Source organism: Zosterops lateralis (assembly GCF_965231275.1).
Source record: "Zosterops lateralis genome assembly, chromosome: 13".
Classification (NCBI taxonomy): domain Eukaryota; kingdom Metazoa; phylum Chordata; class Aves; order Passeriformes; family Zosteropidae; genus Zosterops; species Zosterops lateralis.
Window position 1 is genome coordinate 1455807 of NC_139773.1, and position 27548 is coordinate 1483354.

Genomic DNA, 27548 nt, shown 5'->3' on the forward strand with positions numbered 1-27548 from the left:
AATCAAAGCCCAAAGATCTTTTTTCCCCTCCACCTCTCTATGTGCTGCTCGCTGTGGTGGAAGCAGGATGAGACCCTGCCAGGGGAGGAAAGAGGCAGAAACTTGTGTGCAGAGGGGACTGCAGGAAGCACAACTGTGGTGGAGAGAGAAGAGCTCTTGACAGAGAGAAATGGCAGGAGAGCGAGGGAGCAGCACAGAAGGCAGAAAGTATTAAAAAAAAAAAAAAAAGAGTGATAAGGAAGAAAAAAGGGAGAGAGTAAAATATTGGCTCTGAAGCTGAGATAAGAGAGAGAGGGCAGTTAGTGAGAGAAGGAGTAAAATTAAGTGTGATAAGGCCTGATAGAAAGTAGGGGGAAGGCAGCAAGACCAGGCAGAGAGCAGAGGGGCTGCAGGCAGAGCTGGGGGGCTGTGTGGCACAGGAAGGCCAAGGGTGAGCCTGACCCCCTCTTCTCTGGTCACCCTTACCCCTGTACATACTCTGCATCCATCTGGAGATCCATGGAGAGGAGCTGAGTGGGCACAGGGATTGATGGGGAGGGTCATGGAATGGATGGGTGTAAATACGTGTCCCACAGGGTGCTCATAACCCTGCTCCTGCCTCAGAGGCAGCAGGTAGAGCTGACACCTGCTGCCATGGGCCCTGGCAGTGGGGAACACATGGAGCTGGTGGGGAGGAAAGGCCTGGGGTGGGTGGAAGGTTCCCAGGCTGGAAGTGCTGTTTAACTACTCATCCTCCTCCCTGCTGTGTCCCCACACACGCTGCCTGTCAGGAAGATTCCCATGGGACTCCAGTTTAGGAAGCAGAGGAGGTAAGGCACGTTTGCCCTCCATGCCTAAGCACAGCTCCTTGGTTTTTTGCTACCTCTTTTAAACTGTTTTATAAAGTGCTTTGTATTTATTGTGATTCAAAAGAAACAAGTGTAAACTGCTGTCTGGCTCTGACACATGGGCCATGGTTCCTGAAGAGCAATGCTGGAACCCAGCCTCTGCTTTCTCACCCCTGACTAAACTGCAATAGAAACAGACTGTAAATCTCAGCAAAGGAAAGAGAGTCTATTCTTTGGGTGTTTTTTTGGTGGTTTTTTTTTTTTTTTTTTTTTTTTTTTTTTTTTACCAGCTATGAAAATGGCTGAGCTTAGTTGCTGGCTACTCTGAGATGCTTTCTTCTGCTCCATCCATCTGCTTCAATCACATGATGACTGTAAAAAAAATAAATTATCCAGTTCCCAAAGCATCGAAGATTAAAAAATCAGTGTGGGTAACAAAGTGTGTGGCAGGTAGCAGTGCCACAGAGCACTGGGGCGCATTCACTAATGAGGGATTTGAGTGTAGAGTCTGATTTAGGGCAGCAGTGTGGCCTCCCCCAGGAGGGTTTTGGGCAGCAGAGTGGTGGGGCTGGGGACAGGTGTGGGGCTGTGTGACAAGTGTGGGGCTGTGTGACAGGGTTGGGCTGGGAAAATTCCTGAGATGTTCCATGGAAAAGAAATAATTTGCTCTCTTCTCTTTTTTAAAAAAACCCTTTTTTGACAGTGAAAGACTTGGTTCCCCCCTTTGATTGCTGGGGCTCTGTAATGTGTTGCCAATTCCTCATTGGACTTCGTTATTAGTATTTTTTAAAATCTATGTGTGGTGAATTAACTCTTTTGATTATAGCATTAAAAGGTGTAACTGGAGCCAATTAAGTAGCTCTTTTGGATGGCCAGTGCCTGTAGCTGTTCAGGGTCATGGAGAGCTCCCTCCACCTCTCTGCTGAGCCACTGGTTGAGTTTGTATCAGTCCTGGCAACCAGGCTCAGGCTGAGCTTTCCGTGCCTAAGGTTCTTTCTTGCTTGGCTTCACTTGGCTTGGCATGGTCCTCCAAGGGCTGAGGCACCTGTGCATCCCTGCCTGTCCCAGGGGAGTGCTGCTCTGTGCCCCTGGAGCAGGATCTGCAGTCCCTGGAGCCTGCCTTCAGCTTCACCCCTAGGTTTGTGTGTTGCTGTTGGTGGTTTTCTGTTTAGCTTGCTGGAAATATTGGTTAAACACTGGTGAGAGGGGAGGCTTATAAAGAGTATTTTGCTTTGGCTCTTTTAAAAAGCAAAACAAAAGCCAAAGCCTTTAAAAAATGTCTTGGTTTTAAAGTTACAAAGGGAAGATGTGTTAGAGATGAGGAAAGAACAAAGCTTCTGAAACTTGCTGTGGAAAAAGAAACGTAAGATGTTTTGTTTGAAGATGAACAGAAAGCTGAAATCAGCAAAAACTCCCCCTCCCCACATCAAAGATGCTTCAGGTTGGTTCTTCCAGGTTGGCACACTGCTGAAAGAAAAGCAAATCCCTTTCCCCTCTTGGAGCTCCAGGTTCCTGGCACTTACATTTTACCATCTTGTAGTGACTTTGATCCCTGGAGACTCCTTAGGTGCCTTACAAATCAAGAATGCCAATCTGGGCTTATCTGCCTCAGAGGTGTCACTGTGGCTGGGTGGGCCAGAGGGGTCACTGTGATGCCACCCTCTTGGTGGCAACTGGGAAGATTGGAAGCACCTGCTGCTTCAGTAAGTATTATAAAACCTTTAGTGCCTATATTGACACCATTTGCAAGGATGTTTTGTGCTTCCAGCCCTGGAAGCCCAGTGGCCAATTTAACCCTCATTGCTCCCCTTTTCTTGTGGAAATGAGATGGTCCTTAAGGTCTCTTTCAACCCAACCCAAGCCATTCCATGATTCTGTGAGGCAACACAGACCTTCCGGACCTGATCCAAGTCCCAGAGCTGAGCAAAAGCAGATGTTGCTGTAACCAGGCCCCATGGTGATGGGTACACAGGTGCTAGGCAAGGGCAGACAGTGTGTCACAGCCTGTGCCTGCTCTCTGCCTCAGTCTATGCCTGTGTTTATAGACCTATGGAATTCCATTTTCAGACAAGGTCTCCTGTGAGCCTGGAAGCTGAATTCCCTTGTATGTGCCTGAGGGTGCTTGAGAGTCTGGCTGCCAGTGATCAGGTCCTGAATGACAGGCAGGTGGAGAGCAGTGCTGGAGCTGCTCCAGGCACCAGTTGCTAGAGGCACCCAAGTGGGTGCTGCCAGTGGATGTGTCACATCCCTGCCCATGAGGACAGCTGGGCAGAGCACAGGAGCCAGCTTGTCCCCTATAGGAGAGGAGACACTGGTACTGCTGCAAAGGCTGGCAAAAGATCTTTTCCCCATGTAAGAAGCAGTAGGCAAAGCCTCTGGCCCCACTGACTCCCAGTGTGGAGGCCACGGGCAGGGCCAACCTTGCAATGGGGCAGGAAAGCACAGCCCTTTCTGCTCCATACTGCTTATAGACATCAGTGTCACAGCCCTGCTCCACAGGCTTTGGGGATGGGCAGGGGAACTGACTATAAAACCAGGAAAAATGGTGAGACTCCTCTTAGTGCAAAGCAAGGCACTGCAGGAGGTGTCTTTGGTGTCAGTAGGAGACTCGCCCTGGGCTGGGACTGCAGCTGCTTTTGGCAAGGCATCTGGGAGGTGCCTCTGAGGCAAGAAAACCAGCACTTGCCAGGTACAGAACTGGACAGATCAAGAAGTCAAGATTTTGCATTCCAACTATCTATAGGAAATAGGGTTTTTTTATTATTTCAAGTTTTCATAAAAAACCATAATTATTGAAATCAAAGTTATAGAAGAAAGTTTGTAACTTTTTTATTGATTTTATTTCTTTTTTCTTTCTTCCCCCCCCCCCCCCCCCCCCATTGTTTTTACCCTCTCAGAGTTATATCTGACACCAGAGTCCATCAGACAAAGTCCTTACAAACACAAGAGTCCTGAAGACATCGGCTGAATGTTTTCCTGGTATAAAGAAGAAGAGGAGGAGGAGGTGGTGACAGTGCAGGCGCAGTGGGTTTGGACAGGGGCAGAGGGCACGGTGGAAGGAGAGAGGTCGGTATGTTTGTAGCAATGTTTGTTAATTATTTTTTATTTGTTCATTTGTTCTTTTCTTTAAAAAAAAACAAAACAACACCATTATTATTTGCAAATTGTTGCCTGGTTAAATCATTTTCATATTGAACTTGCGTGGCGCGTCGGCAGAGCTGATGCCCGCGTCGGACTTCCGTGGCACGTACTCAATTTCAATATTGTGCTTGGTGTTGCCTTTCCCACGGCTCCAGAGGAAGAGGAGCACCAGACAGAAGAGCACAACGCCCAGGAAGGAGATGAAGCCCATGGTGGTGGCGATGATGAGAGTCTTGATGTCAAAGGGGAAAGGCACGGTGGCGCGCGTGCTGTTGGCATCGCTCTCGTTGGGCTGGTTGGAGATGAACGCGAAGGTCTTGTTGGGCTGGTGGGGCCAGTCTGGGGAGTAGCTGCGCACGTGCAGGTGGGCCAGCATGGTGTCGTTGCCACCCGCATTGCTGGCGATGCATAGGTAGGTGCCGTTGTCCTGGATCTGGGCATAGCGCACCTCCAGCGTGCCGTCAGGGAAGACAGTGAGCCGCCCATTGGTTTTGGTAGAGATGAGGTGCTTCCGGGGAGACAGCCACATGATGGTGGGTGGCGGGTCCCCATCTGCCCGGCAGACAAAATGCACCGTGTGGCCTTCGTCCACAAAGATCTGCTGAGGTTTGCGGTCCCGTATCCGTGCTCGGCGGCAGGTGAAGTAGTTGGGCAGGAGGACGTCAGGGAAGTCCTTGAACTCCTTACCCTGGACGAACTCGGGGGTGGAGCAGGTGGGCTGCTGCTTGTTGAAGTTCAACCTCCATCGTCGCCGGAAAACCCAGAGCAGCCGACAGTCGCAGGCTAAGGGGTTGTTGTCGAGGATGAGCGTCTCCAGGTTGCCCACCGAGTGGAAAGCTGACTCCTCCAGGGTGGTCAGCAGGTTCCCTGACACGTTCAGGATGCGCAGGTAATTGAGGCCACGGAAGGCAAAGGGCTCGACCGTGGTGAGCTGCCCTCCCACCAGCTGGATCTCCTGGAGCCTGAGCAGGTCATGGAGCATTGAGCCCTCGATGGTGACGATGGGGTTGTAGGACAGGTTCAGGAACCGGAGGTAAACCAAGTGCCTCACTGACACATACGGGATGGACGTCAGGTTGCAGTGGGTGATGGACAAGGAGGTCAGATTCAACCCATAGAGGCAGTTGGATGTCATAGTATCCAGGTAGGGCCAGTGGGAGATCTCGAGGACCTTGAGCCTGTACAGCCTCTTGAAAGAGTAATCCCGGATGGTGTTGATGTTCAGATGGCGCAGCCGCAGCACGATCAAGCCGTGAAGGTGAGACAGGGCCTCCGTGGGGATGGAGGTTAGGTTGCATTTCTCCAGGGTCAGCTGCTCCAGGCTGTTGAGGCCACTGAAAGCCCGGTGGGAGATGTAGACAAGGTCGTTGTCCCCCACCTCCAAAGACTTCAGGTTGTACAAGTCCTGGAACATGTAGTCTAGGAGGATCACAATTTTGTTCTCACTAATGTCTAGCTTGGTAAGGTTGCTGAGTCCAGTAAACACCCCCAAAGGGATCAGCTTGAGTCTGTTACTCCTGAGCCCCAGCGTCCTGAGGTTGAAGAGGTTGTTGAAAGCCCCAGGTTCAATGGCACTGATAATGTTCTCGTTTAGCTCCAGCTCCTCCAGGTGAGGATAGTTGGCAAATTCATCCTGGTTGAGTGTCTTGATGCGGTTCTTGCCCAAGTCCAGCAGCTTGGTCTCGGTGGGGATCCCCTCTGGCACGACCATGAATCGCTTGCGGTGGCACAGGACGGCGCGCTCCTGGGCAGAGCACTCGCAGCGTGGCGGGCAGCCTGTGGCGGAGCCGGACAGGATGGATCCCAGCATCAGGAGGAGAATCGGCTGCCAGCAGGCCAGGATTGGGCTGCGCATACTCGCCTCCCCAGCTACCATCCTATCTCTCACCTGCAGGTGACAGCGGGAGAGAAAGAGCAAGGGGCACGTGAGCAAAGAATGGGCACAGCCAGGACAAAAGCTGTGGTGTCCTGGCAGAGTTGACAGTAAGGCAAAAGGCACCACCTATGCACAGCAGAGGGGTAATTTTCCATCTGAAATCCAGCCCTTTGGCTTCAAGACCCTCTTTCCTCCCCATTCCCTGATTTTCCACTTGACTGAACGTGCACAGAATTTTGAGTGGAAGGCCTTGAGGAATCTGTGTCAGACAGCTTTCTCTGCTTCTTAAAAAAATAATTTAATATGAAACACATCTATCTACATCCTATTTTAAGCTCTTGAAATTATTCCATTCCCTGTAGATGGAGCCTGAATATAAAGGCTGCTTTGCAAACAGAGGAGCTGAGCACAGGATGAAGCATCTGAGGGAACCCCACTTGGGGTGAAGAACACTGACAGCTCAGTGGGAGCCAGCTCCCTCCCTGTGTGCTCCCCCGTGCCCCAGCTGCTCTCAGTGTTTCTCCAGGGCCAGTTCCTTGCCTCCCACCATGCCAGCCTGCAAGGGCAGACCCAAACCATTCCCCCTCAGAAACAGCAACTGGGCAGACACTGCCTACAGAGCAAGCTGCAGCCTCAGGTCAGGTCCAGGGCGTCTCTGGGATAATGAGCCTGGTGTCAACTGGGAAAGACCCAGCCTCCTGCTGATGTCTCTGGGGAGGGCTAGGAGACCTCCCTGGCAGCTCAGGGCTGGCTTGTGCCCCAGCCCAGAGCCATCCCAGCCCAGCAGAAGCAGATGCTCCCTGTCACACTGCCTTTGTTGCATTTATTTCCTTGTTCAGGCTGTTACGAGGAATCAAATCATATCAATATTGCAAATTAGATCTCCAGCTACTCCAGCCCGTGTTTATATCTATTGTTATGTTACTCTCTGCACTGCTCCCACTAATGCTATTTATGGCTATCACCGAACACACCCAATCCATTACTTCCATTGGCTCCGTTTGTATCCATCACTGTGTATCCTGTCCATTACTTTCCCTGCTCTAGCACTATTTATGGGGTTGGTATGCATTCTGCACATTCCTGCCATTATGTCTGCTCATATTCATCATTTCATACAGATATATGACCCAAGGATCACTTTTGTTCCCAAAAAATTATTCAAAAAATTTTTGTAAGATACAAGGATGGGAGATGATGGACTGGCTATAAAAATGTCCACCAGCACCATCTTGGAAACCACCAGCCTCGGCACAGTTGGTGATGGGCTGTGAGTGTCCCCACGGGAACCCTCTGTGGTTTCCTCCGATTTCACTGTCCTCTTCCGCCTCCCCCTTTCCCTGCACTCCCTGCCATGGGGCTGCTCAATGGGGATCAAACTGAACACATCACTCCAAAGTGAAGGGGTGCAGGGATGGACCTCTCCTGCCAGTGATTGATGCTGAGCTCCCTCACGTCCAGCCATCACGTCCTAGTCCAATGGAAACATTTCCAGTGAGAGTGCCTGGGCCCTGGCCAGGCTGCAAAGAGCCATTTGCTGGGTATTTACAATCCATCATCTCCCATATCATCACCTCCCTGGTGCTGGGCAGCAGTACAGATACCACCACTGCCATGCTGCTGGGGTGGGGTTGGGACTGGGGCTGGTGCCCTGGAGCCAGGCTGGCCCCTGGTTGGCATGGCTCAGGTTGCATATGGATTTGTTCCATCGTGCCCATGCCACCCCTCCCCATGGCCAGGAACCTCTTGGGCACTGCTCTCCCACCACATGCTTGTTACTAAGCACTGGCTTGCCTGCAGCCTTTTTTCTCAGAAACCAATTCCTGCTCCTCACAGCCGTGCTGAGAAAGCCATCAAAGACAGAAAAACACGGCATGCAAAACAAAATACAGTCTGAGGGGCTTAATTATAGCAGGACTGAAAACACTCAGCTCATTAAGAGTGCCAGGCACCAGCCTTTATTGTGTGCTGGGCTGAAAGCTCCACTGTGCCTGCATGTGCTGCCCTGTTCTGGTCCCTGCTGGGCATAGGGAGGGGGCAGAGCAACTTCCCCCAAGTTCAATCCTGCCTCTTGACCAGCAGGAATGAGACTGCACCTCCAGCACCTCTGGTCCAGTGCTGTCATCCCCACTGCAGCTTTGGCAGAGCCAGAGCTGTGCAGTATCGATGAGTAAAATATGGGCAAAGAAGCAATAGGTGAATGGAGCAGAATCTGTGTGGCGTTACCGATGAGCACAGCCCAGAATTAAAGTCTAGATACACCTCACACGTTATTAATTCTCAGCTAAATTTAAATCCATGATAAATACAATCCCTGACAAAAACATCCGTAATCTTAATAGCCAGAGTCACAGAGGAGCTTTGGAAGAAAGACAATAAATAAGCTGGAAAATTCTGAGCTAGGATGAGCTTTAAATCACTTCTGGCTCCCATTTACCTCTGTCTGATTCAGAGAGAAATAGTTGTGCCTCAAGGTGATGTGGATATTAAGAGATGCCCTTCTAAAAATTACTCGAACTGTGATTTTTGTGTGAGCTGTGGGCCAGCAATGCATGCATGGCTTTACAGCCCCTGTGCAACTGCTACCTGCAGGAAGAGCTTTCCACAAAGCCCTCCTGGATCTACCCTGAGGAAGACCCTGAAACCTGCCTGAGCCTCCCTCCAGGGTGCTGGCCATGGTCCGGCAGGAGCTGCCTGGCAGGAGCAGAGGATGGGGCCGTGGCCATGATGCACGGCCCAGCCCAGGAGAGCTGCAGCCCTTGGCATGAGCATGGTTCTCCTTTGTCAATCACAAAAAAAAAAAAAAAAAAAAAAAAAAAAAAAAAAAAAAAAAAAAAAAGAGACCAAAAAAAGCAGCAGCTTTTTTTGCCGCACCAGCCACCAGACTCGCTGCATTTAGGCAATGAGCAAACCCAGTGCAAGCCAAAGCAAAACTCCTGCTCAGAGCCATGGCAGCCACTGACCCCTGTCCTCACCACCTGCTGCCCAGGGCTGAGGCTCTGAAGCACAGTCCCTTCCTGTGGGAAGGTGTCGGCCTCGGCCCAAGAGGCGCAGATGGACGCACCGGAGCACTGCCTTGGTGCTAAATGCAGCAGGACCTGCCCAGTGCCTCTGCCTGTGCTCAGTGCTGGGAGGGGAGAGGCCATTCTGGGCCTGTGCCTGGAAGTGCAGCTTGGGGCCAGACTGAAGCACTCATGTAGGTGGGGTTTGCTCCAGTGTGACAGGCACAGGCTGCCCTGTGGGAGGTGTGGGAGGAACAAACCCAGGAAAGCCAAACTTGGGTGTTGACCCAAAAGGGAGCCCAGGCTCTGCCCCTGCGTGTGCTCCTGAGGATGCCCAAAGGGGTAGGCAGCAGCCGGCCATGCCCACCACTGTCACTGCTGTCCCTGGGCTGTCCCCTGCTCCCCACCCCATCGAGCAGAGAGTGATCTGCTGTGCTGACAGCGAGCGAGCAGGAGGCAAAAATCCCTGAGTCAGCTCTAAGCCCACCTGGCAGCCATAAATTACAGGGCGGGAGATGTTCACCCTTGAACCAGATGCTTCTGAGAGCATCAAGCGACAACAGGCAATTTAGGACAAAGCAAGCCATATCCCAGAAGGGAGAGGAGCCCACAGTGCTCTGGGGTCTCAGCGTCCCCACCCTGTCCCTGCAGGAGCCAACCTGGTGCTGTTGGCTGAGCACAGGCATGAGCTGGACTCAGCAGTGCTGGACATCCTCAGTGTGGGGGTGAGTTCAGCCATAGGCTCATGCCATCTCTGCCCTGATGGCTTTGTATGAAGCCAAAAAGACACAGTTCCCTAAGTCCATGCTTTTGTCTCCTCCAAACCGCTCCAGCTAAATCAAATTTTATTGAACTTGACTATGTTTTAGAGACAAAGACTCCAGGTTTGCAAATAAATATTTAACAACCTTTCCTGCTGCTAGAGGAGTTCCTTATCCAGACCCTGGGCTCTGCACTGTTCCTGTAGCAATCTGCAAAGCAGCAGAACAAAGCAAGCCACTTTAATTTGCCAAACACGTTTGTGCCCATTTCCTCCTCTCATTATTTTCCCTTGTGTCCAGCGTACCTTTGTGGGCCTTTTTGCTTTGTCTCTCCCTCCTCTCCACCCTGTCTCCTCCCTCCTCCTCCTCTTTTCCCACTCAGTCCTAGAGTGCAGGCATTGGCAGTAACTGCCCATCTCCCCCCTGCTCAAGGATGGGCTGCAATGGGTGGGAGCATCAGGCAGAGGAGGTGGTTTCCCTTCTGGAATCACTGTGCTTCACATGGAGAAGAAGAAATCAAAGAGGGAGAGCATAAAGTGATCCCTGAGTGCTTCCAGGGCTGGCTGGTGGGCACAGCACTGGTCTGGGCAATGGAGACCTGCCACCACATTCCTCTCGGCCTTCACTAATGGCTGGGCTGCTAACAAAGGGTTAGAGGGCTGTCCTGTGTCCTGGCCTGGCCCCAAATCATCCAGGAGCAGCACAGGAGGGTGAAAGAAGGGAGGAGAAACAGGCAGAAGATGAGAAGGAGCTCTCAGTGTGGTGGGGACACAGGAGCAAGCTGTGCAAGGCAGTGAGCCAAGGCAGGTCAGGCAGAGGAGTGCCCACCCCCAGCCCTACCAGCCAACAGCTGCTGAGGTCACTGCTCCTTCCCACAGGAAGGCACAGCTCTCCAGCTGGGAGCTCTTGCTCAGCCTCCTGGAGTATCTGCTTTCAGCAGCTCTGAGGTGGGAGCCTGGAATAGGTGTGAGGCAACCTGATCTGCTCTGGCAGCTGCTCTGAAGCTGTAAAAGAGCATGAAGAAGTATTGAAGATGCAAATTCCCTTCCGGCACTGACACCGCCCGGCTGGCACCACATTTCGGCCATGGCTGGCCCATGGGAGCACCCTGCAAAGGCACCCCAAGGAAACAGGCTCTGCCACCCAAAATGTGGTGTCCCCAGCACCACAGGCAGTCAGGAAAGCACCAAGCCAGAGGGAAAAAAGAGCAGAAAAAACAGGGAGATGCCCAGGGAGGAGAAGAGCTCTAACATGGGCTGAGGGGCTGGAATGCTAGTAAAGGGAGACTTTGGCCCAGCTGTCTCCTGGTTTAAATCTGGGCTGTGGATCTACCTGACCCCACACAGGGACAGCTATGTACAGTGGAGCAACAATCAGCAGTGGCCCAGAGCCAACCTGGAGAGTTGTTTTCAGGTGGGTTATTGGAGCAAGATGATGGGAAGGAGATCCTGGTTGTCTGTGCAGGATGCTGAAGCTCAGAGCAGTTTTTGCTGAGGCTGTTTCTTGCTGTGATCATATCTGTGCAAGATCTCCTCACCCTCCTCATACCTTTGCTCTCTTTGGCTGCACATGCCTCAGTGCCCCATCAGCAGAGAAAACATCCTGACAAGGGATCAATAAGTAGTTGCAAAGGCAGCTGTGGATATTGAGGGTGTAAAGCCCTGAGCCAGCACAGGATAAACTAGGAGGGTGAGGGTTGCAGTGCAGAGTGGAGCTGGATTTTAGGGCCAGCCATGCTCCCCTGCTCATGGGCTGAGGTGGCCAGGACATGGACTCGTCACTGCTGCCACAGCAGTGGTTCAGTGCTTCACCCAGGTCAGGTGAGCCTAGAGAAGGGTCATTTTTTATTACCTGTGAGAGCCAAAGAGCAGGGGAGTTGTGTTTGCCAAGGGAATAGCTCTCAAGGGTTGGCTGGAGACTTCTAGGGCTGGGTCAGGAAGAGATGGCTGGTGGGCACTGGGAAGGACGTGCACTATTTGAATGGTGATTCTCCTTCTTCTTCCCTTATTTTGGCAAATTTCCTCGGGATTGCTGTCTCTGTGGATATGGGCTGGGTCACCAGGACGTTTTAAGTGCGCACTGAAGGTACCCAGCTCAATTTGCACTTTAATCAGTGAGCACTGGGTACAGGAGGCTCCAGTGTACCATGAGGGTCTGCCGAGATGGTTCTTCTCCCCTGTCTATAGCTGGGAAAGACTGATGGAAAAATGCCCCAGGCTCTTCTCAGGGCAATGGAAACACTTGCCCTGAATAGCTGAAAGAAAGTCCAAGGAGTGTGTCTGCTGGGAGAGCCGCCAGGGTCACAGTGACATTGCAAAGGCATCCCCCTGCAACGTGCCCATGGCCCAAATGCCTTCTGTGCTCCCTTGAACCTCTCCCAGGGCCCTGCACAGGGCGGCAGTGCCGGTGCTGGAGGCTGGGCACAGCCCAGGCAGGCAGCAGTCCTTCCCAGCAGCTCCCAGTGCTGCTGAATCAGCCAGAGCCCAGCTGCACGGAGCCTGAGCTGGACCCTGCGTGCAGGGCAGCACAGCTCCTGACATGGCACAAAAGCAGCTGGAACAAAGTCACCCCACTGCCAGAGTGCCTCTCCTCCCGGCCAGGAGCAGATGGCATCGCTGGGTGGGCTTGCCTTGTGGGCTGGGCTGGTGACAGGGGCTTCCTGCTCGCCCAGACCCAGGCTCCAGCCTGTGCTGTGGCCAGTGTCCCAGCAGGGAGAGGACACAGCTCTGCCAGGCTGAGACAAACCACACCTGGGAGCACCGGGAAAGACCAGTAGCTCCCTCCTATTGCTCCCTGCCTGGGAACATCCAATGCCCTCCAGCTACCAGAAGACATCCCATGGCTCTAGAGCTGCACAGAGCTCTGCTCAGTGCCCAGAGAATGGCTGGAGCACCAGCAGCTCCAGCAGCAGAAACCCAGGGCTGACAGACAAAGCTGGGGGAGCCCCACCAGTGCCTCCTGCCCTCATTTACCCAGAGCTGCCTCAGCAGGAAAACAAATGCCAAACCAGCCCAACACCCTGGTCCCAAGGGCCATCAGAGAACAGTGCCGAGGCTCTGGGATGTGACCCTCCTCTAAATGCCACCACTCCAAACCACTGTATCCCTACTGCATCCCTGCCACTGCTCAAAGGTTGAAACCCCAGATCAAAGTCCCAAAGGCTGGGGAACAGCAGGGCCAGGGACCAGTCACATTCCTTATATTTAATTTAAGCTAAGACTGTACTTACAGCATCACTTCTGTTCCCAGGCCACATCTCTTAAATCCCCTACGACCAGCACAAGATACCAAGAAAAGTACAAGGGCTGCTCCAGAGCACTACGTTTCCCCTGGAAACCTTTGGGATAGTGGCAAGAGAACTTCAAAGGACATAGGACATAAAGCCGTCAGCTTTGCTGACCTCAGGGAAACCTGCTGATTTACCCCCTTTAGGACCAGCCCTGGTATTTTTATACTGCTGCCTAAAATAAGTGGCTTGGGAAGCCTTTGGGAGAAGCCAAGTGCAGCCCAGCCCGACAGAGCCAGCTCTGGGATCACCCACCAGTGGGACAAGTGGCAAGTGTGGAGGGACAGTGCGTGCTGTGCTGCCAGGGCTCCCAGGAGCATTGGTGGCATCAGCAGAGCTGTCCTTGCTCCACAGCCCGCAGGGACATGGGGCAGAGCAGGATGCCAGGGGCACAGCTCTGTTCAAAGCACTGAGAGAGATGGAAGCCCCAGTTCGCTCCATGCACCTCATTTCCCAACTCCTTCCTGCAAGCCACATCTCTCTCTCTCCCCCTGCTCCCAGTTATTATTAAGTTTTGTTCACATAATCACAAATTTGGTGCCGCAGGAATTTCCAGGGAGTGAAACGGAGAAAAAAGGGAGGAAAAGAAAGCATGAGCAATAGCAAGTGCAGAGGGAAGATTCCTCTTCCCAGGCTCGTTTTCTCTGGGCTGGTTTTACATGTATAATTCCTTTTTCTTTCCCCCTTTCTCACTTGTTTGATTTTTGCATTATTTATGGCTTGTCTTCAGGGCCTGTATTTGCTGTTATTGTTTCATTCAACAATAAAATGGATTAGATAAAAACAAACTGTGCCGAGCTGTGGCTGAGCCCGCCCTTCCTGCATCCAGCTGAACCCACACAGCCGGGCAGAGCAGGCAAGGGGCTACCAGCCCTTCCCAGCCCAAATCCTGCAGGAAGGGAGGTGCTGCGGGATGTGGCCTGGACAGGGTTTGGGCTGATAGAAATCCTTGGCAGGTACAGGGCTGTGCAAGGCACAGTCATTTTAATGCCCATGCCAAGGGGTGTCAGTGTCAGCACAGTGGCAGACTCAGCCTGGTGCAGGAGGAATACTGAGGACAGGAAGGACAGGACTGAAGGAACAGGACATGCTGAGCCCGTGGGCATGGAAAAAAAAGAGGGACCCACCATGGGGATGGAGTGGCTCCCCACTGCCCTCCAAAGAAGGCAGACATGGGGTGGGTTTGCTGTGTTTTGCTTCAGCTGAATGCAATGCTTTCTGCCCTTTCCTCCTCTCCCAGCGCTGAGGATAATGACATGGAGCCTGCGCTCTGGGCTGTACGTGAGAACAAAAGTGATCACGGGGAAATCCAGTGCATGGGAATGCAATCGGAAATGCGAGGCCGGGGTTTGCACTGCGCTGCCGCTTCGGTGCCGTTTCCCATTGAAAAGGATAAACAGGCTGAGCACAAATCAGTTTAATGGCAGCACCTAATGGCAGTGCAATCCTGCGGCTCCCAGAGCAAACCGTAGCTCGGGCGCAGAGTGGCAGGGAGAGGCCGGCTCTGTGCGACGGGCACTGGGGCACTGCCTGCCCTGGACAGCAGCACTGAGATAGCCCTGTCCACCATGGCACAAGGAGACTGGTCCCTCTCCAGCCCTGGGGATGTCCAGGGACTGTTGTCTGCCAATTCCCAGCAGGAAACAGGGGTCCTTGTGGGTGTCCCTCACATTCCTGAAGTCCTGGGACCCACAGGGAGCCTGTGGAGTGCCATGCATTGCTCTGTGCGGCAGCGCACAAAGCACTGGACAGCAGAACCAGCTACAGGCCATTTCTTACTGTGGTGCCTCCCCGGCTCCTCAGGCTCACATTCTGGGTAGACCAGATGGGTATGGCTCTCTGTGACTATTCCCAATCTAAAGGAGGGGTGGAGAAAGGCTGGGTTTGGGCACGGGAGGGAGAGGTTTGGCTGCTGGAGGATGAGAAGTGCCTCTGGAATGCTCAGGCTTTGCTCACCACCCCCAGGTTGCCTCTGAGGTCTAAATCAGTTGTTTCCCATTTCACACTCGACATCTCAAATCCAAACAAAGAGCTGAAAGAATACATCACGTCAAAATATTTCTGCTTCTCCCTCCTACAAGAATTCCCCATCAGAGACCAATCCAATTAAGGTGCAGGTTATGAAATTAACCATAATTACCAGAGTGATATTTAATGTTTTACATTCTGATGAAGAAACAGAATGGAAATGACAAAAAAATTAGTGATTGTGGTTCCTACTGATATAAGTAAGAGCAATATTAGGGTAGGGAGGGGAAGGGCTGCCAGGGAAGTGAGGGCTGTGTGGGGTGGCCGGGGCTGGGCTGCATCAGGAACCTTACAGCCCCCAGAGCAGGGCTGGGTCAGGGGCACATCCCCAGGGAGCCATGGCCAGCCTGTTCCCAAGAGCAGAGGGTGGCCCAGTCTGATGGCATCCACAGGCATTTTGCCGTTTGAGCATCCCTTAGACAATGCTGGAGCACAGGAATCATGTCCTGGAAAGCACAGCCCAGTCCTGCACCACCTCACTCTGTCCCTGCTCCCTCCTCCAGCTCACCCAAGGACCGTCCCCACCTTAGGACAATGACCCCAGCCCTGAGACAAAGGACACAAGTGCTTCAAAGCCTTTGGCCTCTGCCAGGACATTCCTGTGGAGCCCAGGAGAGGAATGCTCATTGTACACACATCCATTGCAGGATGCCAAGGCACTGATCAGCTTGCAGAGACAGGTAAATAAAATGATGGAAAAAAACCCATGCAGGATGGTTAAACAGAACCATTTCTGAGCTTAACCATGAGAATAAGCAAAACAAAGCCAAGCTGCCCAGCCCCTGTGACAGGGACACTGACCTGGTGCCCTGCCTGATCCTTGCTCAGGTAGGAGATGCTGTCTGGATGTGGCAAAGGCCTGGGAGAGGCAAGAGATAGTGGCCAAGATGTTGCTGAGGCCAGAGGGAGGACTGAGCCACTGGTGGGCTCATGGCAGGGCTCCCCCAACACAGCCGTGCTGCACCAATATAGTCCATGCATCCCGTGCAGGCCCAGGGAGGTCCACTGGCTATTCCTAATTGCTGCTCCTGAAGGGTGGGAATCACCCAGGATTCACCCCAGCACAATGGTTGGGGTCTCTGCTCAAGGCTGGCCCCCTTCTCAAGTCTGACTGGTGTGACCTCCTGCCCCCAGGGATGGAGAGAGCCACACTCTCCCTGCCTGGGCTGAAGGGGAGATGATGATGTCACTCTAGGTGACATTTATCAGCATTTATTCAATTGCTGGGGTCAAACTGACAATTAACGCTGCTCAGACACAGCCACCTCTGTGTGGCACAGCTTTCTCCTGGTGACAAGGGGACAGAGGCCACACCATACTGCTGACAGTGCCTGGGGGCTGGAGAAGCACTGGGAGGAGGGACTCTGACTGGTGTTTGTCCCCATTCCCATTCTCCCTCTGTATCACATGTGCCCTGGCACTGCCCAACAGGCAGCAGGTTCAAACAGCCACCAGCACTGGCTGTGAGCAAGGCACATCCCCAGGCATGGTCACAAGGTGCTGGGACACACAGCAGAGGCACAGAGATCTCTCTCCCTGCAGCCATTCCCTGCCAAAAGCTCTCATTTTTACTCTCCTGGATGGAAAGAAAGTGGAAAAAATTGACTAAGAAGAAAATTGAAGTCATGACCTTCCATTTCTTTCTCCCTCTGTTTTTCTTGGGTTGTTTGACTTGACTTAAGCATTTGGAGCCCTTTTCTCTCTCATCCCAGCCTTCCCTACTACCTGAAAAGCTCTTCTGGCTCTTTTCCCACCAAAAGCCATTTCTGTTCATGGTAGGATGAACCCTGCTCGAGGTTCAGCAGAGAACAGAGGAGAGCTGCTGACTCAGTGCACTGGGTGTGTTGGAGACACCAAACACCCACCCTGGCCAAGCTGGGAGTTGTATTTTCCATCTGAATGTTCACAGAGATGTGCCCATTGCCAACTCAGCCTCCAAGGATAGGGTCCCACCAAATAGCAGCACCCAGTGGTCATCCAACATACCTCATCAAGCCATTATCTGGGTTGTGATAACTCAGCAACTGAAATTACACTATAATTGTGATGTTATTATAAAGGGATTTATCAACCCTTGAATTAAAGCCCCAAGTTAGAGGATTTTATACTTGTCACTTACATGGAGCAGCACCAACTTCAGCAGTGCTACTGTGGCTATGTGAAGCAGGACACTGAAGAAACCAGAAGTCCTTCAGTGATGCTGTTAACCTTCCAGGAAACAGTGGTAATTAGAGGTATCACACAGTAATTACATTACAGGTGTAGAGTAACTGCAGCACAGTACGGAGTTACAGTGCTACAGCCATTTGTTTAGTAATTAATCCATCCACAAGAAGGCCTGGAAAACCTGATGCTTCCCCCGGAGCTGTAAAAGCAGCTCCACTGTCTCCTCCAGTCACCTCCTGCCTGTCCCACGAGACCCAGCGAGAGCCTGAGCACTGGAGCAGGCAGGTGCTATGGAGAAAATTCTCTGTGGGAAGATGTGGAGGCTTTAGCCCAGGGTCACATTTCTCTCTTGGCCTTGCTTATCATCTGAGAGCTCCAGAGGCCTCCTCTCCTCTCCTCCGTGACATTCAGCACACCAACAGGTGGAAGGAGCAAGGAGCAGCAGGTGAGAAGGGACAGCCAACCCAGACACAGTCCTCCTTCCTACCGTGCCCCAGCCCACTCTGCTGGATGGGCAGAGGGCTGAGTGAGGCTTTGGCACCATCACGGGGGAGCTGAGCTGCCCCCTGCTCCTGGCACCTGGGACAGGCACAGCTGTTGTGGCCATCTGCCTCTGCAAGAGGCCCGGGGTGCAAAGGGTGCTCTTGGAACCAGGGAACAGACAGAGAAGAAAGGTTTGGGCAGTGATGCTGGCTGGGATAGCTGGTGTTGGGGTGGGGAAGGGCTGGGATAGGTGCTGTGGGGTGGGGAAGGGCTGGGATAGCAGCTGGAAGGTAGGAATGGGCTAGGACAGCTGTCATAGGGTGGGGATGGGCTGGAATAGCTGCTGTGAGGTAGGGATGGGCTTGGATCGCTGCCTTTGGGTGGGAATGGGCTGGGATAGGGTCTAGAATAGCTCCTATGAGGTAGGGATGGGCTTGGATCGCTGCCTTTGGGTGGGGATGGGCTGGGATCGCTGCCTTTGGGTGGGGATGGACTGGGCAGTCCTGTACGGTCCGTGCAGCCCTGTGCTGGAGGAGATGGCCACAGGCACGGCCACACCGCTGCTCCACAGTTCCAGCGTGTGTGAAGGTCAGGTCGGGGCTACTGCAAGGTTCAGGAGAAGGGAGGAGAGGGTTAAGGCTGGCAGGAGGGCTGGGACAGGGCTGTGGAACGGGTATCATTGCAGAGCCACAGCCGGGCTCTGGGAACGGTGCAGAGAAAGGGGAGATGCAAGGAGATCCATGGAGTGGGGCTCTTCCAGGGAATGCCTGAACTTCCCCCCGCCAGTAAAGCCCCCGGAGAGCAGCAGGGCTGTCACACCGATCCCCTGCTGCCGGCCAGCGGCGACAGTCGCTGCTGGAAAGGGCGTTTGCTGGGAAGGACCGCGGACGGCAATTGCTGGGGCGGCAGTTGGGGCAGGGACAGGCAGGGAGAGGCAGCACAGCCTCGGCGACGCCAACCAGCCCGAGCAGACCCGACCCCACCGGTGCCCACGCTCACCCGCCGTCCCTCCCTCCTCGTGCAAATCACTTTCGCGGCACCAACACTTCCAGTCCTTCTCGGAGGTGGCATTTCCAGCACCTGGATCGAGTCGTGCCTTTACCTGTCACTCGGGCTATTTATACATCCAAGTGCAAGGTGAAAAATCCAATAACCTACACACAGTAACGGAGACAACAAGCACCGGCACCGCCCGGGAGGGCTCCCAGAGCCCTTCTGCCAAGAAGGCTCCTGGGCGTCCTCGCAATCCCCTGCCTTGTGGAGCTCCTTTAACATCAATCACTTCTTTTTCCTGCCAGACACAAACCGAGGGCAGAGCCCGCGCCGGCAGCCTGACCTGGCCCAGCATCTCCAGTTCTCCGGGTTGGCTCCTGGCTCCGGGGTGTGGGGGACCCTTCAGAGCCCCCAGAGCCTGAGGAATCACCCCACTCGGCATTAACTCCCCACGGCCCCGACTCACCTATCTCCAGGCTGGGGGGATTGGTGACAGACAGGTGAACCCCTGCTCTGAAAAATACCCCTTCCCCATGACTCCTGCCTCCTATCTGGTCGCTCAGGCTGGAGCTCTCCCTGCCCGTCTTTAACCCTTAATGCCGCTGCTTTGGGGATGGGCAGAGGAACAATTCCTCCTCCTGAGTTAACCCTTGCTGGGCTGGAGATGGGCACAGCCAGCTTGAGGCTGATCCCGGCTCCCCTGCCGGTCCCGGAGGGTAGCGCTGTCCAGACTACCCGTTCCCTACCTGAACAAGGCATCTGCTCCAGGCCGGCCAATTCACCCGGGAACTACCGGGAGAAGAGGAGGATAATGCCCATCAGGAGACAGCCTCAATCCCGCCGAGCCTCAGCCCTCTGGCTGGGACCCTGGGCCCCGAAGCCCGGCCCCGCCTGGTTCGTAGCTCCCGCAGGAGCTGCGCCGAGGCTGCGGGAAGGGTGCGGGGGTGCGGGGAGGAGATGGGCAGAGGAGAGCGCCCGGGCAGAGCGGGGCGGGGAGGCGGCAGCATCCGCACCGGCGGGGCTGGAGGGCGGCAGCTCCTGAAGCGCACGGCTCTCCCGCACCCCGGGGCACGCACCAAGTTCCCAGCCCAGCGCCCTCCGCACCGGCGCGGGTCCGGCCCCGGGGCAGCGCCGTGCCGGGGCAGCGCCGTGCCGGGGCCGCGGAGCCCCCACCCCGCTCCCCGCCCCGCCAGCCCCGCTCCGGTCCCCCGTCCCGCTTACCCGCATCTCATCCTCGCCGGCGATCTCCTTCGGTCAGAAATGGCATCTCCCCCGGCCCCCCCGCCAAACCTCCACCTGCAGTAGCGCAGCTCCCCCTCTCCGCAGCGACAGCACGAGCGGCGGCGGCGGCGCTCCCGGGGCCGGGCCGTCCCCCAGTCCCGCGCCCGGGGGAGGGAGGGCCGGGCCGGGCCGGGCCGGGCACGGGACCCCGCCGGGGCCGCCCTAGGGCCGCGGGGCCGGCGGCTCCCTGCCCTCACCGCCCGGGCGGCCGGCGGCGCTTCGGGGCGGCGGCATCGTCCCCGCGGGCGGGCGGGCGGCTGGCTCGGCCTGGGCTCCGCACGCCCGCTCCGCCGGCCGGGTCTGCCGCGGCGGGGCCGGGCTGGGTGCTGCCGGCCCCCGCCTCCCCTCCGGGAGGAGCCGGCGGCGGGCGCGGGGCGGTGCGCGGAGCGGCGGGCACGGCAGCGGCGGCTGCGGCCGGTCCCTCCTCCCGCCGCCGCCCCCGCTCCGCGCGGGGGGTGCGGGTCCCCGGGGCGTGGGGAGCGGGGACGGATCCTGCGCGAACCGGGGCCGCTCGATGAATGGGGGCCCTGGAGCTCCCGCCCCGCCGCCGTCGGTGCAGCCCCGCCGCCCGCAGAGACGGACCAACGGAGCTCTGCCCGTCACCGCCGCGACGGTGCCCAGCCCTGCCCGCGTCCGCCGAGAGACGATGCCGGGCTGCCCTGGGGATTCCGGAGGGTCCGTCCTACCGCAGCTACCTCAGCACAGCGTTTTGCTCCTCTTTACACTGTCCCACCCCGGCACATAAGAGGGAAAGGGCTGCAGTGACGGGACGCCTCCGAGAACAGGTCTGGGACCTGGTGATCCCAAAGACCCCCTGGGAGGGTCCGGCGCATGCTGAGCGGGTGGCCGCACATTCAGGACTGTGTGCACGACTTCCCGAGCACTGCCCACCGCTTCCCCTTTTCCAGAATGGACACTCTTTATCGAGCAGCATTAGATTTGCCGAGCGCTGGGTCTCGCAGCTGAGGCCGATTTCTCCAGACACAAACTTTGCTTGTAATGTGCACTTTCCCCTCCTGCTTCCCCCTCAGCTGGGCTCTCCTGGGGTGCTTCCTGCTCCGTCCTGCTTTACCCAGCTGTCCCTGGCTGCTGGCCAAGGCGGACCCAAGGCAGGGACACCAGGGCCCTCTGCAGCAGCACGGGCTGGGGCCACGAGTCTCTTCACTGGCTCCCGTGAGCCTTCCCTTGAACAGCTCTTTCAGCAACTGGGAGCTTTTGAGCTGGCCCCCCAGGCCTCTGCTGGGTGATGGCCTCCCCCTAGCCTGCCATGGGAGCACAGGAGAAGCCATCCCAAGCTCACGTCTCGGCAGTGGGCTACGAGCAAGCCCCGGGAAGCTGGAGCCCCTCCTGGCACTCAGGTAGAGGCCGCTGCCTCCCCGGAGCCCCATTATCCTCCTGCTTGGCACAGGCGAGCTCTGAGCAGAGGAGGAACAAACAAAGGGTGGGCACGGTGAACTCGCCAGCTGAGGGCTGAATCACTCCACTCTCTGCTCCCACTCCTGACCACTCTTCGGCTCCCACGGGCACAGACCCCGGCCGGGCTGGCAGAGTGGGCACTCAGCAGGTGTGGATCCCTGCGGGGGCTTGGGCACGGCATCCTCGTGGCAAGAAACGCGGTGGGGTGACAACCTGCCTCCTCCTGCCATCAAGGAAACTCAGCCTGGCCCCTCTCAGTGGTCCTCAGACCTTTACTCAGCGCGGATCGATGCCTCTTATTGTTATGGCTATGGCAGCAATGCCATCGATGTTAATAGCACTTCACAAACACAGACAAAGCCAGCAATCTGAATGCGGCCACGAAAAAAAAAAACAAACAGAGGACAAAAGACAGGCTAAGAGCGCTGAATGCCGTTTCCAATGCTTCCGCCCTCCTTCTCCCTCCGTTAAAGCCCCGCTAAAGTGCAGGGCTCCGCGTATTCCATAGTAACACTCGGGAATAATTCCTACAATTGTTGGTTTGTGAGGGGAGAAATTTCACCTCAGCCCTTCCACAAAGACACGGCAAGTACGCCATGCAAGCAGCACTAGTGATGTGTGAGAGTGATGCTATGCACTGCCTGGAAGCAGGGGGCCTTCCAAGACCGTCTTTCCCACCTCTGCTCCGACGGCCATCCCCACCCTGGGAGCGAGCCGAGTGGCGCAGGATGGGGGACTGGGCGTGCAGCAGCAGGGATGAGCTTTTGGGCTACGATGGCATGTGTGCACTCATCTGCTACAGAACAGTGCAAACCCTGCCTTCTGTGTACCCTCAGCGTGTGATTCCTTCCCCTGGAAGTGCCCAAAGCCAGCTTAGATGGGGTCCTGAGCAAGCTGGTCTAAGTGGAAGGTGTCCCTGCTCATGGCAGGAGTTTGGATCTTTGAGACCTCTTCCAATGCAAACCATTCTATGGCTCCATTATTTTGGAGCAGGGTGGAGGGACCAGGGGCAGCAGGAGAGGGGAAGGCAGCATGAGTGCCCCAGGAAAGGCAGTGAGGCACAGCCCTGGTTTGCTCTGACAGCTACACTCTGCATTTTGGCCAGCAGTGGGGAGAGGCTATGGGAAGGATGGAGAGTGCAGGGAGAAAAAAAAACATCACCTAAGAGCTGCTCTCGAAGCTGGAGCCCCTTGCTCCCAGTGCCAGAGTGTAAGAGGAGCCAGTACAACCAACTTGCCCAAGGAGCAGCACTGTCATTTGGGGGTTTTTCTTGCTTTAACTCTCAGCCCACCTCATGGGCAACACTTCCTCACCCTGACAGCCTCAAGGACACTTTGAACAAAGGCAGATGAGCAATGAAGCAAAAACAGCAATGAACCCTGCTGATCTCTGCTGGAGGAATTGCACTGGCCCTGCTCAGAAGCCCCAAAGGCTCCCGTGTTTCTGCATTTACTGACCCATCATGACTGGTGACCTTACTGTTCATGTCCCTGAGGTGCTGTAGCATGGTGACAGTGTGCTGGGGACAGCCAGCAGCACACAACCAAGCCTCACTGGAAGTACCATCCCCTCCTGTCCCCACTAACAGCCTATAGCTATGTGCAGCTGACAGCTTTGCAGCTAACGCCTTTTTTCCCTCTCCCATCACCTTTACTGGCCTCCCCCATGTTGTAGAGACCAACTCCAGCTGTTGTGGGTCAACCCCTCGACTGGTTCAACCTCCTTTTTGCAGCCTGGAGTGACCCAAAGTGCCTCAGCCTTCCAGGTGCCACTATCCTGTGCTGACCTGTGTGCAGCCCCTGGATGCTGCAGAGTAGCTTGGCTCAAACGCCCTCATTGAACATGTTCCTCTTTAAAACCTGCAGGGAACAGCAAGAACATTTGGGTGTCCATCTGCAGGGGCTCATCCCTCAGACAGATGCTCCAGCACTTTGCCACTGCCATCCTCAGATGATCACGGGCTGTGGCAGATGGTTCCTTTCTGTTGGCAGGAGGCAGGAGTTTATCCCTTCTCTCAGCTCCCTCCCAGAGAGGCAGCACCTGCACACTGCATGAGGGACCTGGGCAGTGGGGACAGACCTGCCCCTCAGGGCACAGACCTGGGACACGCTCGTCTCCCTTGGTCCCAGTGCACGTGTCCAGGAATGCTGCAATAGGTCTAGAAAGGGCCGAGCAGGCAGGATGGAGGTGGATTTTAATTACTCTCATTATTATTATCATTCCTTTTCTTTCAGATTTTCACACTTTTGTCGTAACAAGCTGAGCTGAGAAAATACATGCAAATGCCAGGCAGAGATAAGATGTACCACACCTTGAAGTTCTGCCAGCGCTGGCTCTGGGAACGCCAGATCACCAGATCGGCTGTCTGCCCCTCCAGCCCCCTCCCTCTGGCAGCAGGAACGGGGGAGGCTCTGTCCCTGCTCTGCCCCTGCACATCCTGAGAAGAGGGTGCCTCACATGTCCCCTGGGCTCCACCAGCAGCCAGCTCCATGATCCTGCCCAGTTCTAACCAGTCCCGGGAGAAGGCACCATGAACTCATGGCTGCTTGGGACAGGGAGGAAAGATTCACCCTGATGTCTCGTGCATGCCTTGCACAACACACGGGCACAGACCTCCCGTGCCCTCCTGAGCACTGCTGGCAGCAGGACCTGTTCCTGAGGACCCCTTGTTCCTGAGGAGCCCTTGTTCCTGAGGAAGGCTGTTCCACCAAGCCCCTGTGGATGCAGTCAGGGAGAAACGTGCTCCCAAATCACGTTCTCCCTTGGAGGTGGTGACATTTCAGGGTGTGTGGGGGGAGTGGGACGAAGAGGCAAGGCAGGATATTCCTGCTCCCCCATCCCCACGGCCATCTGGATGTGTGCTGGTGCCTCCTCACAGCAGGCTGAGTCAGTCCAGTGGCTTCTCATTATCAGCTGGAGGGAATCCAAATTCCACATTGTACGGCTGCTCCTCAGCAAAACTGAGGATCCTTATCAAGTATTATCATAATGCTTTCTCTCTGTACTGTCTTGTACTGCTCCCTGCTCTGGTCAGCTTATTGATTTGGAGCAGAATGATCAAAAAATGCTTTGACCACCAGCCATTCAGTTGGGATAGCAGTGGTAGGAGCCACAGAATGTCCCCCTGGACATGGGCTGGGGCTGTGAGGCTGTGGAGGGGATCTCTCCAGTGTCCCCACCACAGCCCTGCTTGTTGGACCCATCTCCAGCTCTCTGTCCAACTGAAAGCGAAGTGAGAGGTAGGAGATGCCGTGCTCATGCCTTGCACATCTCAAATCATGATGACCTCCATGAAGCTCTGGAGAACAGGGATAAAGAGGAGAAAAAAAAGTGTAGACCCCCCTCAAGCACATGCTACTGAAGATTGGGGTAAGCTGCTGATACACAGGCTCTGCCCCAGCTCAGCTCATTCCTGTCTCTGCTAGGGCACTATCATCACCCTGACCCATTTGAATTCTGGGTGTGGAAATTAGGCCTTTTTATGCAATGTTCTGGAATGGAGAGAGGCCACATGTCCTCATGTCAGCCTGAGTCGAGCACTGATAGCTTGACTGCTCTGTCAAGCAGCCCAAACACGCAGCGTGAAGGGCTGAGGGAAAAGGCTCCATTAAGTTCTTAAGCCCATTGACACATATATAGAAGGTATTAATAATATCAAGCACCTCAGTGCCTATTGTAGCCCACGTTCAGGAGATGAAAGATAATTTCTGGGACAAGGGATTTATGACAGTGACAGCTTTTTAACAGCTTGGTGTAAGAATAGGAGCTGCACAACAGGACAAAGAGCAATGATTAAAGAATTTGGCACAAAGGAGAGAGGGCTTGGAGCAAGCTGTGAGTATGGAGGGCAGGAGAGTCCTGTCAATTGCCCACACTGAAAAAGCAAAGGCTGTGCTGGGCATGGAGGATGGGGAGGTGATGTGGGAGCCATCCTGCTGGGTCTGACTCACAAATGCTTGGCCACTAAGAGAAAGGAGTCAAGGTGCCTGGAGGGGATGAAATGGGCTCCTCACCTTAATGTTTATGAGAAGTTTGGCCTCTGCCTGGTGTGGCAGGCCAAGAGGGGCTCAGCTGGGGCTGCAGCCATGCCGACAGGCAGCGTGGGGAGAGGCGGTGCTGGGGAGCAGGGGCAGAGCTGAACTGCTCTGCTGGGCACAGACCAGGGAACAAACACATCAGTCAGGGAAGGGGTGTCTGGCATGGGGCAGGGTAAGAAGGGAGCTCTGCTCCCTGAAGGCCAGAGCTGGAGAAGCAGACCCAGCACCAGGACACTCTCAGGGTGCAATTATTACTAACACCCTCAGTGTTCCTTTGCACACATACCATGTACACTGCACATGTAAACAGCCTCCTAGTGACATTTGCATGCCCAATTACATCTGCATATAATTGATTTGCATGCACAGTTGGAGGGCGTTTAAAACACTGGAGCCTGCTTTGCACTTTCCCACAGCCACGTCCCCGAACCCACGGGAAGGAAAAGCACTTCCTGCTGGGGTCAAACCCCATCCCAGCCCTGCAGGGCTGTCACCGTTTGGTGTCCCCACCCTGCGGGGGTGTGCCATGTGCCGAGCGGGATAGGCTCACAGCCATGTCCTTTTCTACATCTCCATCATCGGCAGCGACCCCAAACCCAACCCCAAACCCAGCCACAGCATTTGCTGTTTGCTCAGCTCCTGTTATAAGTGACTGGCACCATTCCAAAAAGGATTAAAAGCAGGGAGTGAGAAACATAAAAGCTCATGTAATTACGTGCAAAAAAAGCCCCTTAATAATTTATAGAGGGAGAGGGTAAATATCTTCGTGTGTTATTAAAGTGTAGCTCATTGTCCCGTCTGGCTAATACCCAGCGTACACGCATCACAGGCTTTATCCGGGAGGTTGCTTTGCCTTTAATACCTTTCATAAATTATTGAATTTATAAAGAGGAAAGCAGGTGTCATGTCACTCCTATAAACAGCTCGTTAGTTAAAGCTAACAAAGTTGGGGAGCAACAGTTTCCTCCTGGCTTGTCTACCTCCCACCTCGCTGTCTGTGCTGTCACCTGTGATGCCTCACAGACCCTGAGCTGGGGCAGGGGAGTGATATTTGCCTAAAAAAATCTGGCAGCAGAAAGATGGCCTGTGGCACCCCTACCCTCTGGCTTTCTGAGCCCTTCTTGTGCCCTTGTGGAGGTGTGAGGATGCAGGTATGGAGAGGATCCTTTTTTCCATTCCCAGCCTGCCTGCTGCAGCATCACCACTTCTATGTCACTTGTGGCCATCTGGGTGCAGCAATGGACCATCAGCTCTTGGGGGTACCTGAGGATGCCCTGGGCACTGCTCCTGGTAGGAGGCTACTCGAGGGAGAGCTTTGAGGGCAGGACAGGGCAGGAGGCAGAGATCTCTATGGCAGCAGGGCTGAGCACAGAGCTGTCTCACTACAAAACCCACGCCTGTCCCATTTCCAGCAGCCGAGGGCTAGGATGAGCAGCCCAAGAGCTGCTCCTGAGCGCAGGGGATGTGTTTTCGGGCTGGCTGGGGGAAGCACAGCATCTCCCTGGTTTCTGCTGAACGCGGCAGAGTGTTAGAAGGCCGCCTCTAAAAACAGCAGAGGTGTGACTGAGTCAGCAGCACGTGTCTGCGCGAGGGAGTCAGTCTAAGCCCAGGAAAACCGGCGTGCGAGCGCGGCCACGCAGCCCCCGCCGGGCAGCCGGGCCCCCCCGGGCTGTGCCCCCCACCCCTGCACTGCGGGACAGAACTGCTCAGGGAGCAGCTGCTTCGGAGGCTCTGCTTCAGCTTTCACACCCAGGAGAGAGTCACCGAGCCCCCACACGCAGCCTCTCCAAATAGAATACATATGCATTAAAGAACAGCCACGGGAAGGGGAGCCATCAGAAGTATTTCAGACAGTTTGGAGCGAGTGCCAAACCCGGGTGAATAAGCTGAAGGCAAAGGACCCACGCGGAAAACGCTGCGGCAGCGCCGGCATCACGACCGTCACAGTGCAGGGACGGGGACGCACGGAGCAACCTGAGCTGTGGCTGCCAGCAGTGAGGTGTGTCCCGGCCTCCTGATGAATGCTGGCCCCCGAAGAACACCCAGCAGGGCCTTGTGGGCATGAGGAGAGGGAACTCAAACTATTGATAATCAATTAACTCCTTCAATTACAGCAGTCTAATGAGGTAGCGCCGAGTCAGCTCTAATGAACATCAGTTTAATAGAGGCAGTTCCTCAGGCGCTGGTTTTTGACTCAATCTTTACAAGGTAGGGAACACTGCAAAAGTATCAAGCAATTAATGTCGCTAAA

The 27548-nt window shown here is 54.9% G+C and overlaps 1 protein-coding gene across 2 annotated transcripts in view; it reads right to left on the minus strand.

The window, feature by feature from the left end:
- Positions 1 to 3712: 3712 nt before the first annotated feature.
- The window catches only part of LINGO1 (leucine rich repeat and Ig domain containing 1), a 58049-nt gene continuing 34213 nt past the window's right edge, over positions 3713 to 27548 (minus strand). Inside the window, exons 1-2 of one of the 2 annotated variants that reach the window (XM_083871261.1) lie at positions 19785 to 19896; positions 3713 to 5856 (exon numbers count right to left, since the gene is read on the minus strand). In XM_083871261.1, coding sequence (XP_083727387.1) covers positions 4003 to 5856; positions 19785 to 19790 — 1860 coding nt within the window. In that variant the 5' untranslated portion in view covers positions 19791 to 19896 and the 3' untranslated portion in view covers positions 3713 to 4002. Of the gene's footprint in view, positions 5857 to 19784; positions 19897 to 27548 lie in introns of those variants that run through there. The other variant, XM_083871262.1, reaches the window with a different exon arrangement.